Source organism: Oncorhynchus nerka, linkage group LG2, assembly GCF_034236695.1.
Source record: "Oncorhynchus nerka isolate Pitt River linkage group LG2, Oner_Uvic_2.0, whole genome shotgun sequence".
Classification (NCBI taxonomy): Eukaryota; Metazoa; Chordata; class Actinopteri; order Salmoniformes; family Salmonidae; genus Oncorhynchus; species Oncorhynchus nerka.
Window position 1 is genome coordinate 88229946 of NC_088397.1, and position 12283 is coordinate 88242228.

Below are 12283 nucleotides of genomic sequence, written 5' to 3' on the forward strand. Positions count from 1 at the left end.
TCAAACAGAGGAATTCTCTCAGGCATGAAGACACTTCCACCTCATAGATGTGTTGGGCCTTTGAGTGTTTCTCACTTGTTGTACTGTAGCCGTGTAGCTCTTGCTTTGCTCTGCCCTTTTGCACCTTACTCTGAAAACTCCCCTGAGGCTTCAGTTGGAGAAGTCCCCTCCTCCTCCTCCTCCTTCTCTCTCTCTCTCTCTCTCTCTCTCTCTCTCTCTCTCTCTCTCTCTCTCTCTCTCTCTCTCTCCCTCCCTCTCTCCCTCCCTCCCTCTTCTCTGCTCAAATCAACAGTCAGACGGGAGCACACACAGCCACACACACAGCCACACACAGCCACACACAGCACGCAAACAGAGTGCAGCCCAGGAGCAAGTTAGACATCCGAGGGAGGGAGAGAGAGAGAGTGCGCGAAAGAGAAGAACCCTCTTCTCTACCCTTGCACGCTGAGTTTAGTAGTGTGAGAAGGTTGTATCAAGCAGATGATTCTGACTGAGTGGACTGAATTTCATACCATGGGAGACACAAGCTGAACTAGAAGAGGAAACCAACCCTCACCATCTGATCTGTAAAGGACCCCTGTTCAAATTGGATTATTGGACTTTCCCCTCTCAATCATTGGCATGGTGATGTCCTAAATGACCAGCACATATTGAAGTGGCTGCTTGTTCTGGACCACAGTGGACTTTGAGATTTTTTTTCTAAGTGTGTGAGAGTGTGTATGTGTGAGCGGGATCATGTCAGGAGGACGTTTCAGTCACCTGTTGAGGGTACTGTGGCAAGGTGAGTTCACGCCTGCTGTCTCTGTCCGTCTGTCTGTCCATCTCTCTTTTGACCTGTCTGTCTGTCTGTCTGTCTGTCTGTCTGTCTGTCTGTCTGTCTGTCTGTCTGTCTGTCTGTCTGTCTGTCTGTCTGTCTGTCTGTCTGTCTGTCTGTCTGTCTGTCTGTCTGTCTGTCTGTCTGTCTGTCTGTCTGTCTGTCTGTCTGTCTGTCTGTCTGTGTCCTCTGGTTGACCTCGACACCCAGGGACACAACAGTCTTTGTCCACTCACTTTGCATCTGGACAGTAACATCTTTAACAGCCGAGCCTGATGAAGCTGAAGCCTCATACTGTTTTCATTATGATTCAATTTTAATAGTTGATTTATATTCATGATGTAAATTATGGTGAATTGTCACTCAAATGTAATATTTTCAGAAGTGGATTTTATAGGCTGCATGTATTAAATGTCATTGTTTTGGAAAGAAAAGCAATATTTTTGTCCATTAAAATAACATCAAATTGATCAGAAATACAGTAGACATTGTTTATGTTGTAAATGTCTATTGTAGCTGGAAATAGCTAATTTTTTATGGAATATCTACATAGGTGTACAGAGGCCAATTCTCAGCAACCATCACTCCAATGTCACGTTGTGTTAGCTAATCCAAGTTTATAATTTTAAAAGGCTAATTGATCATTGGAAAATCCTTTTGCAATTATGTTAGCACAGCTGAAAACTGTAAAACCAGCCCTTTTTAGACTAGTTGAGTACATGGAGCATCAGCATTTGTGGGTTCGATTACAGGTTCAAAATGGCCAGAAACAAAGAAAGTTCTTCTGAAACTCGTCAGTCTATTCGTCAGTCTATTCGTCAGTTCTGAGAAATGATGGCTATTCCACGCGAGAGATTGCCAAGAAACTGAAAATCTGGTACAATGCTGTGTACTACTCCCTTCACAGAACAGTGCAAACTGGCTCTAACCAGAATAGAAAGAGGAGTGGGAGAGCAAGAGGACAAGTACATTACAGTGTCTAGTTTGAGAAACAGACGCCTCACAAGTACTCAACTGGCAGGTTCATTAAATAATACCCACAAAACACCAGTCTCAATGTCAACAGTGAAGAGGCGACTCCTGGATGCTGGCCTCTTGTCCTCATGCTCAGTTGTGCACTGGGGCCTCCCACTCCCACAGGATCGGTGAACAGAAATGCAAGGGTTCATAAACAGAAAAATCTGTACACTGCTGCCATCTAGTGGCCAAAATCTAAATTGCGCCTAACCTGGAATAGTACATTATGGCCTTTCTCTTGCATTTCAAAGATGATGGTACATTTTTTTGTCTTTGTATTATCTTTTACCAGATCTAATGAGTTATATTCTCCAAGATTAATTTCACATTTCCACAAACTTAAAAGTGTTTCCTTACAAATGTTATCAAGAATATGCGTATATTTGCTTCAGGTCCTGAGCTACAGATTTGGGTATGTCACAGGTGAAATTTAAATTAGACTAGTATGATTTCAAAAGGCTCTCATTCTCTCTCCGGAGAGACAAACTGGCATAGTTAGCCTAGGACCCCTTGAAAAAGCCTTGGTGCGCCCAAACAATGGTTCCCCAGGAGCAGGGAAGCGTGGCCCTGGAACTAATGTTGCCATTATGGTAATAGCTGGAATAACAGGACACTACCATTAACTGACCCTACCTCAGGATAGCGTTTAGAGTTGATTTTCCTCCTTGGGGAAGCTAAGCATTTTGCCCGTTAGGGCGGGTTAAGATGACAAGCCAGGAGACAGTGGAAGGCATCTGCCCACTCATAATCACCATAATAGCCTACACCCTGCTGCTTGGGGCAAATAGAATGGTATTTGAAGAGCTGTTTTTCAAGTAGGGGAGACAGGAGCATTTGAGTCCCTTGCCCCAGACACACGCCACGGGCACTTAGCCACAACCCCAGAGGATTTTTGTCATGAGCAACCCATTCATCATTGTTTGTGGATCAAAGATGGTATTCAAGAAACTTCTATTAACTTTCATTAGTGGTTGGACATATATGGTTATCTAAATACCAACATTGAATTTTTAATTGTGTGCTTTATACAGATTCCTATCCTATATTGATCGTGTGATTTTTGTGTCAATTCCTTAACCTTTTGGAATGATGGTAAAAAAATAAAATTGGGGGGAGTGGCTAGGCACAAATTGTGCCTATTGCAAGAACTTAATTCTGTTGATGAACTTTGTCAGGCAAACAATACAAGACTACTTCCTGAAAAGGGTTTCCAGACAGACAATAGCCTAAGGAATGACTTAAGACTCTTCCAAGAATCTTCCATATTGATCCAGACTTTTGGGCAACTCTACCTATCTTAATTCTTGCAACAACACAGCAACAATGTCAATACTTGGCCTATTTACGTAACACCGAATGACCTTACCTCTTTATTAGTTGTACCCCTCTCCCCTCCTCCTGTATCGTATTGGTGAGATATGGCTGAGAAACACTGTGTTTGAATGAGGCTAAATAGAGTCAAATAGAATATTGTATGTGATTTTTAAAAATCAGATCATATGAGACAAATGTTTGAGATATGACACTACCCAGCGACTGTAAGAATTTCACCAAACCAAAACAGCGAGGGTTGAAAAGAAAGTCAAACATTTTTACAAGTGAACTATTCCTTTAAGATGAAACCAACCCACTAATCAGCTCAGAGGAATGTCTGTGGGTGAATGTTGGTAGTGTTTGGTGAGAGGAATGTCTGTGGGTGGATATTGGTAGAGTTTGGTGAGAGGAATGTGCAGTGTGGTGTTAGGTTAATGGGAGCCAGAGTGAACCACAAAGGAACTGGCATGTCCTAGTGGAAGAACCCCTTCATCCCATGACGAAATCAACAGGGCCACTGGATTAGGTCAAGTTGAACTTTTATGAAAAGACAACAATGGGGGGCGATATGACTCGAGAGGGGAGATTTGATAGCGGAGACTCAAGGGGGAGACACGAGGGGGACTTAAGGGGGAGACTCTAGGGGAGACTTGAGGGGAGACTTGAGGGGGAGACTCTAGGGGGAGACAGACTCGAGAGGGAGACTCAAGGGGGAGACACGAGGGGAGACTTGAGGGGGAGACTCAAGGGGAGACACGAGGGGAGACTTGAGGGGGAGACTTAGGGGAGACTCAAGGGGGTGGAGACTCGAGAGGGGAGACTCAAGGGGGAGACACGAGGTGGAGACTCTGAGGGGGAGACTCAAGGGGGAGACACGAGGGGAGACTTGAGGGGGGAGACTCTAGGGGAGAGACTCTAGGGGGGAGACTCGAGAGGGGAGACTCAAGGGGGGAGACACGAGGGGGAGACTTGAGGGGAGACTCTAGGGGGAGACTCGAGAACAAATCCAGGGGCCCCCCGTGAGAAATACCCTATGAATGGCTGATGGGAGACTCTTTGGGAATGGGATGCTGAGATGTCACGAGGGGAGACTGATGATGGGGGCTGATATTGACTTTGGGAATGTGAAGAGGATGTCTTTGGGAGACTGATGCTGAGGATGGGGAGACTGATGCTGAGATGGGGAATGTGAATGGCTGAAATGTCTTTGGGAAAATAGCTGATCCTGAGGATGTCTTTGGGAAGAAATACCTGATATTGAGGATGAATGGCTGATGCTGAGGATGTCTTTTGGAATGTGAATAGCTGATGCTGAGGATGTCTTTTGGAATGTGAATGGCTGATATTGAGGATGTCTTTGGGAATGTGAATAGCTGATGCTGAGGATGTCTTTTGGAATGTGAATGGCTGATATTGAGGATGTCTTTGGGAATGTGAATAGCTGATGCTGAGGATGTCTTTGGGAATGTGAATAGCTGATGCTGAGGATGTCTTTGGGAATGTGAATAGCTGATGCTGAGGATGTCTTTGGGAATGTGAATGGCTGATACTGAGGATGTCTTTGGGAATGTGAATGGCTGATACTGAGGATGTCTTTGGGAATGTGAATAGCTGATACTGAGGATGTCTTTGGGAATGTGAATGGCTGATACTGAGGATGTCTTTGGGAATGTGAATGGCTGATGCTGCTGTAGAGAGAGGAGAATTTAACAGCATGAGGAGAGACAAGATCGTTGGTACATTGACACTTTTCTACGTCCCAAATGAGAACCTATTTACTTTATAAGGCACGTATTTTGACCAGAAGGTGTCCATATATAATTGGGACATCATTGTAAAGGACATCAGTGTATTTTCAATAACTTAACTTGTTAAATGAAGGAAATACATAAATAAATAAGGAAGTAAAAACCTCTTTATACATCTGATACAATATGTGATACAAAATGTGATACAATAAAATGTTATACCAGACATTTGATTAGGCTGTTATATTATGAAATCAGCGCCTGGGAAAGGGAGATAGAAATGTAATGAATAGAGCTGACATTGTTTCCTGATTCTACATGTCAGAGAGGCGTGTTTGTTCCACATGATATATTTTTATCGGTGTGGTGTCCTGCTGAATTTATGCATAAATCAATACATGGTGGAAATATTCGAAGCCTTGTCCCTATTTAAAACATTTTTTTTAAATTCAACCTTTATTTAACTAGGCAAGTCAGTTAAGAACCAATACTTCTTTACAATGACGGCCTACCCCGGCCAAACCCGGACGACTCTGGGCCAATTGTGCGCCGCCATTTGGGACCCTCAATCACGGCCTGATGTGATACAGGGACTATAGGGACTGTAGTGACTCCTCTTCTACTGAGATACAGTGCCTTAGACCGTTGCACCACTCGGAAGTCTATGAGGAGACCTGAGGATATGTTTTCACCTTCAGTACATGGTGGTGAGATACTTTTCTTTCCTCCCCAATTTCGTGATGACGATCTTGTCTCATTGCTGCAACTCCACAACGGGCTTGGGAGAGGCAAAGGTCAAGTCATGCCACCCCCGAAACATGAGCCACCAAGCCGCGATCCTTAACACCTGCCCGCTTAACCCTGAAGCCAGCCGCACCAATGTGTCGGAGGAAACACTGTTCAACTGATGACCGCTGTCAGCTTGCAGGCGCTAGAGTCGCTAGAGCGTGATGAGCCAAATAAAGCCCCCCCCACCCGGCCAAACCTTCTGCTAACCTGGATAATGCTGGGCCGCCTTATGGGACACCCGGTCACGGCCGGTTGTGACACAGCCTGTGATGCAGTGCCTTAGACCGCTGTGCAACTCGGGAGGCCCTAGAGATACTTCTCTCTCTAAAAGTGTTGCTGCTATTACAGTGCCTTCGGATAAGTATTCATACCCCTTGACTTAATCCACACTGTGTTGTGTTACAGCCTGAATTCAAAATGGATTAAACTGATTTTTTTTCTCAACCAACTACACACAATACCACATAATGACAAAGTAAAAACATGTCCTTAGAATTGTTGTTGGGATAAATATAATTTACATAAGTATTCCTTTGGTGGTGATTACAGCTTTGAGTCGTCTTGGGTATGTCTGTATCAGCTTTGCACATCTGGATTTGGGGATTTTCTCCCATTCCTCCTTGAAGATTTTCTCAAGCTCTGCTAAAACCCCCTAGAGTCAATGTCCACGCCCACGTGGAAATCTCATTAGTAAACTAAAAAAATCCCCATCAAAAATCCGTCAGTTTAAGCTCGAAATGTGTTTTTTTGCAAGGTCTGCTTCTCAATCCACGGCATCTGACAATGTCGCCCTTCCGCATCTGCGGTGAAAGGTACCAGAGCTAGAGCAGTGTTTGTAAGACCATGATACATCCTGTAAATCGGTCTTCTCACGAAAACATCTGTAGCGTCAGAATGGTTTGGTGTACTATTATTTATTTATTTTTATTTATTTTACCTTTATTTAACCAGGCAAGAACAAATTCTTATTTTCAATGACGGCTTAGGAACAGTGGGTTAACTGCCTGTTCAGGGGCAGAACGACAGATTTGTACCTTGTCAGCTCGGGGGTTTGAACTCGCAACCTTCCGGTTACTAGTCCAACGCTCTAACCCTGCCGCACCCTATGATCCCTCTATGGAAAGATGAGACTCTCCCGAAAACGAGGGTGTTCCCCATGCTCTAAAAACCCCACAACTGTCATGGAACTCATCTGAAGTTGGCACAGCCGATCTGCCAAGTTCTGTCTGTAGAGTCTGAACAGTTTGGGTTACACACTAAGATGACACCTCTGTGGAAAGGTGAGTTTCTCACGAACACGTACATGTCACTAGGATACCCACAAGCCTCACAAGACTAGTTTGAAGGTAGCCTGGTACCAGTTTAAGTTAGATGGGGAGTGGCGATGAACAGCAATCTAGAAGTATTTCCACAGATTTTCAATGGGATTCAAGTCTGGGCTTTGGCTGGGCCACTCGAAGACTTTCACATTCTTGTTCTGAAGCCATTCCAGCGTTGCTTTGGATCATTGTCCTGTTGGTACGTGAATCTTTGCCCCAGTCTAAGGTCGATTGCACTCTGAAGCAGGTTCTCATTAAGGATTTGCCTATAATTGGCTCCATTCATTGGTCCCTCTATCCTTACCAGTCTCCCAGTTCCTGCCGCTGAAAGCATCCCCATAGCATGATGCTGCCACCACCATGCTTCACGGTAGGGATGGTGTTAGATGGTTGATGAGCTGTGCCTGGTATTCTCCAGACGTAGCTCTTTGGATTCAGGAAAAATAGTTAAATTGTTGGCTCATCAGACCACAGAACCTTTTGTCTTATGCTCTCAGAGTCTTTCATGTGCCTTTTTGCAAACTCTGCTGTCATCTGCCTTTATCTTAGGAATGGCCTCCGTCTGGCCACTCTCCCATAAAGCCCAGATTGGTGAAGTGCTGTAGAGACTGTTGTCCTTCTGGCAGGTTCTTCCATCTCAGCCAATGAACTCTGTAGTTATGTCAGAGTGGTCATTGGGTTCTTGGTCACTTCCCTGACAATGGGCACGGAGCAAATTTCAGGTCTGCTAAACTTGAACGTTGTGAAAATTCTGTGCAACTTCCAGCCCGCGTTTAATGTGAACACTGATGCTGTACCTGCTTTAAGTTACAGTGGGGGGAAAAAGTATTTAGTCAGCCACCAATTGTGCAAGTTCTCCCACTTAAAAAGATGAGAGAGGCCTGTAATTTTCATCATAGGTACACGTCATCTATGACAGACAAAATGAGAGAAAAAAAATCCAGCAAATCACATTGTAGGATTTTTAATGAATTTATTTGCAAATTATGGTGGAAAATAAGTATTTGGTCGCCTACAAACAAGAAAGGTTTCTGGCTCTCACAGACCTGTAACTTCTTCTTTAAGGGGCTCCTCTGTCCTCCACTCGTTACCTGTATTAATGGCACCTGTTTGAACTTATTATCAGTATAAAATACACCTGTCCACAACCTCAAACAGTCACACTCCAAACTCCACTATGGCCAAGACCAAAGAGCTGTCAAAGGACACCAGAAACAAAATTGTAGACCTGCACCAGGTTGGGAAGACTGAATCTGCAATAGGTAAGCGGCTTGGTTTGAAGAAATCAACTGTGGGACCAATTATTAGGAAATGGAAGACATACAAGACCACTGATAATCTCCCTCGATCTGGGGCTCCACGCAAGATCTCACCCCGTGGGGTCAAAATTATCACAAGAACGGTGAGCAAACATCCCAGAACCACACGGGGGGACCTAGTGAATGACCTGCAGAGAGCTGGGACCAAAGCAACAAAGCCTACCATCAGTAATACACTACGCCGCCAGGGACTCAAATCCTGCAGTGCCAGACGTGTCCCCCTGCTTAAGCTAGTACATGTCCAGACCCGTCTGAAGTTTGCTAGAGAGCATTTGGATGATCCAGAAGAAGATTGGGAGAATGGCATATGGTCAGATGAAGCCAAAATATAACTTTTTAGTAAAAACTCAACTCGTCGTGTTTGGAGGACAAAGATTGCTGAGTTGCATCCAAAGAACACCATACCTACTGTGAAGCATGGGGGTGGAAACATCATGCTTTGGGGCTGTTTTTCTGCAAAGGGACCAGGACGACTGATCCGTGTAAAGGAAAGAATGAATGGGGCCATGTATCGTGAGATTTTGAGGGAAAACCACCTTCCATCAGCAAGGGCATTGAAGATGAAACGTGGCTGGGTCTTTCAGCATGACAATGATCCCAAACACACCGCCCGGGCAACGAAGGAGTGGCTTGGTAAGAAGCATTTCAAGGTCCTGGAGTGGCCTAGCCAGTCTCCAGATCTCAACCCCATAGAAAATCTTTGGAGGGAGTTGAAAGTCCGTGTTGCCCAGCAACAACCCCAAAACATCACTGCTCTAGAGGAGATCTGCATGGAGGAATGGGCCAAAATACCAGCAACAGTGTGTGAAAACCTTGTGAAGATTTACAGAAAACGTTTGACCTCTGTCATTGCCAACAAAGGGTATATAACAAAGTATTGAGATAAACTTTTGTTGTTGACCAAATGCTTATTTTCCACCATAATTTGCAAATAAATTCATAAAAAATCCTACAATGTGATTTTCTGGATTTTTTTCTCATTTTGTCTGTCATAGTGTGCCTATGATGAAAATTACAGGCCTCTCTCATCTTTTGAAGTGGGAGAACTTGCACAATTGGTGGCTGACTAAATACTTTTTTGCCCCACTGTAACATTTTAACAGTGGCCAAGTAGGCTACTGAGGCTATTTGGTCATAATGTAGGCCTACCAGAGTGGCCTACCATCAAAATCAATGGAGAAAATGCATCCCATAACATCTTAACATGGAAATAGCTGTTCTATCATTCAGCCTACAATAGCTGCCAATGTGTGGTGTTCAATGTAAGCCTACATTCCATGAGACTTTTGAAAAAAATATGCAAGGCTTGACATTAACCTGTTTATCAGACAAGGACATGACTAAAAATGTTGTTGTGTTGTTTAATGCAAGAAACAACTTTACAAAATAAAATACATTATTATTCCCATACCATTATTACAGAGAATCAGACAAATTATCCTATCCTCTGCCTATTGACCTCTTAGCTTATTAAAGCCTGTCTCAAAATACAACACTACTCCTTTAAGACAAAAACTATTTACCTGACTCGCTTTTCAAAGATGTTTAGAAATGTACACATTTTGTGCTCTTGTAGGAAGAAATCACTCCCCTATTGCTGACCACAAATTATCTATAACAGGGCTCACTAACTACTGTAGCAAAGGATATTAACTAAATGTGCACATGTGGCTTACAAGCAGCTCTCGCTTTGATCTCAAAACAAGTGCATCTACTCACTACCGCTCATGCTGTAAGCACAGTCCAGTTCAAAGTAAATGGCACTGATCCATATATGGCAATGGTATATTTGCATATAAGCCTACTGCAGCTCTAATTGTTTATGCCGCACCAGTCTGTGTAGAATGCGGGCTGAGTCGTGCATGTCAATGCAATAGAATCATACTCCGATGCATTCTGCCTAAACAAAATCTCTTGCAAAGAAATTGGAAACACCTGAGCTCAATTTGGAATGTCATAGCAAAGGGGTGTGGATACTTATGTAAATGAAAAATCTACAAACATGTTTTCACTTTGCCATTATCGGGTATTGTGTGTAGATGGGTGAGAAAATAAATCTATTTAATCCATTTTGAATTCAGGCTGTAACACAACACAATGTGGAATAAGCCAAGGGGTATGAATACTTTCTGAAAGCACTCCATATCCCCGATCCTTGCTGTGGAAGCCAACACAGCACAGTCTCTGAAAAAGCAGCTGTGCTCGATGGGACCGGAGCCAACTCAACCTGCAGGACAGATTGTATCGGCACTGTACCACTCACACGCTGAAGGACGCCCACACACACCGAAGCATGCATCCTATAATTGTTTTCTTCTCAGTGGTTAGTTTATAAGGTACATCCATCTACTACCGGGCCGGACACCCCTTTGCCTCCAGAACAGACAGAATTTTGGGGGGGCATGGAAACGTTGCTCACTTGGTATCAAGTGACCTGATGTGTGCCGGGTAAACATTCCCCACACCATTACACCACTGCCAGAAGCCTGTACCGTTAACACCAGGCTTAGGGCAAATCCTGACTCTGCCATCAGTATACCATGCTCAAAGTCGCCTAGGTCACTTGTTTTGTCCATTCTAATGTTTAATTGAACAGCAACTGAATGCTTCAATGCGTCAACCTAGCTAATGCTTCAACCTAGCTAATGCTTCAACCTAGATAATTCTTCAACCTAACTAATGCTTCAACCTAACTAATGCTTCAACCTAGTTAATGCTTCAACCTAGCTAATGCTTCAACCTAGCTAATGCTTCAACCTAGCTCATTTCCGATTCATACGAAATTCTTTGACTATAGAGGTAGCAAAACTGTACTTCAAATCTATGGTACTCCACCACTTAACATACTGCTTGACTAGTTGGGCCTAAGCTTGCTGTACAACATGAAAAAAAAACATTCAGTCTGTCTACAAGCAGGCTCGCAAAGTTCTTGATAGGAAGCCCAATAGCCATCATTACTGTTACATCGTCAGAAAACATGAGCTCCTGAGATGGAAAAATCTTGTGCAAGATTCAAAATTCTAAATGGCCTGGCTCCCCCTCCACTCAGTACTTTTGTTAAAGAGAAAATCCAAACATACTGTATGGCAGCAGATCCACAAGGTCTTCCATGAGATGTGACTGTATAGTTCCCTTAAGGAAAAGCACCTTTAGTCAATCTGCTTTCTCTGTGAGAGCTTCCCATGTCTGGAACACACTGCCATTAGACACACACAACTGCACCACCTTCACAAAAAAACATGAAGACATGGACAAAGGCCAATCAGACTTGTGAACATAATCCCTAGCTGTGTGTTGTCTCTTTCCATGTTATATGTTGTCTGTAGCTTGTGTGGAAACACTTTGTTGCTTTTATGTATTTTGTTTTGTTACTTTTGTGCTGTTTCTCTGTCTGCATGCTATGTGTTGTTGTCCTATGTTTCTCTGTCTGCATGCTATGTGTTGCTTGTCCTATGTTTCTCTGTCTGCATTCTATGTGTTGCTTGTCCTATGTTGCTCTGTCTGCATGCTATGTGTTGCTTGTCCTATGTTTCTCTGTCTGCATGCTATGTGTTGCTTGTCCTATGTTTCTCTGTCTGCATGCTATGTGTTGCTTGTCCTATGTTTCTCTGTCTGCATGCTATGTTTTGCTTGTCCTATGTTGCTCTGTCTGCATGCTATGTGTTGCTTGTCCTATGTTTCTCTGTCTGCATGGTGTGTCTTGCTTGTCCTATGTTTCTCTGTCTGCATGGTGTGTCTTGCTTGTCCTATGTTGCTCTGCATGTGCTCACTGCTCATTGTTTGTCTGTATTGTTATTGTAATTGATTTTAATAACCTGCCCAGGGACTGTGGTTGAAAATTAGCCGGCTGGCTAAAACCGGTACTTTTACTGAAACGTTGATTAATGTGCACTGTCCCTGTAAAAATAAAAAATAAACTCAAACTCTGCCTGCTTTATACAGCAAGCCACAGCCACCTGACTC

The 12283-nt window shown here is 43.6% G+C and overlaps 1 protein-coding gene across 1 annotated transcript in view; it reads left to right on the plus strand.

Moving 5' to 3' along the window:
• The first annotated feature begins 301 nt into the window (after positions 1–301).
• The window catches only part of LOC115144247 (protein APCDD1-like), a 31278-nt gene continuing 19296 nt past the window's right edge, over positions 302–12283 (plus strand). Inside the window, exon 1 of the mRNA XM_029685142.2 lies at positions 302–781. Within this exon, the coding sequence (XP_029541002.1) occupies positions 736–781 (46 nt within the window). The 5' untranslated portion in view covers positions 302–735. The remainder of the gene's footprint in view (positions 782–12283) is intronic.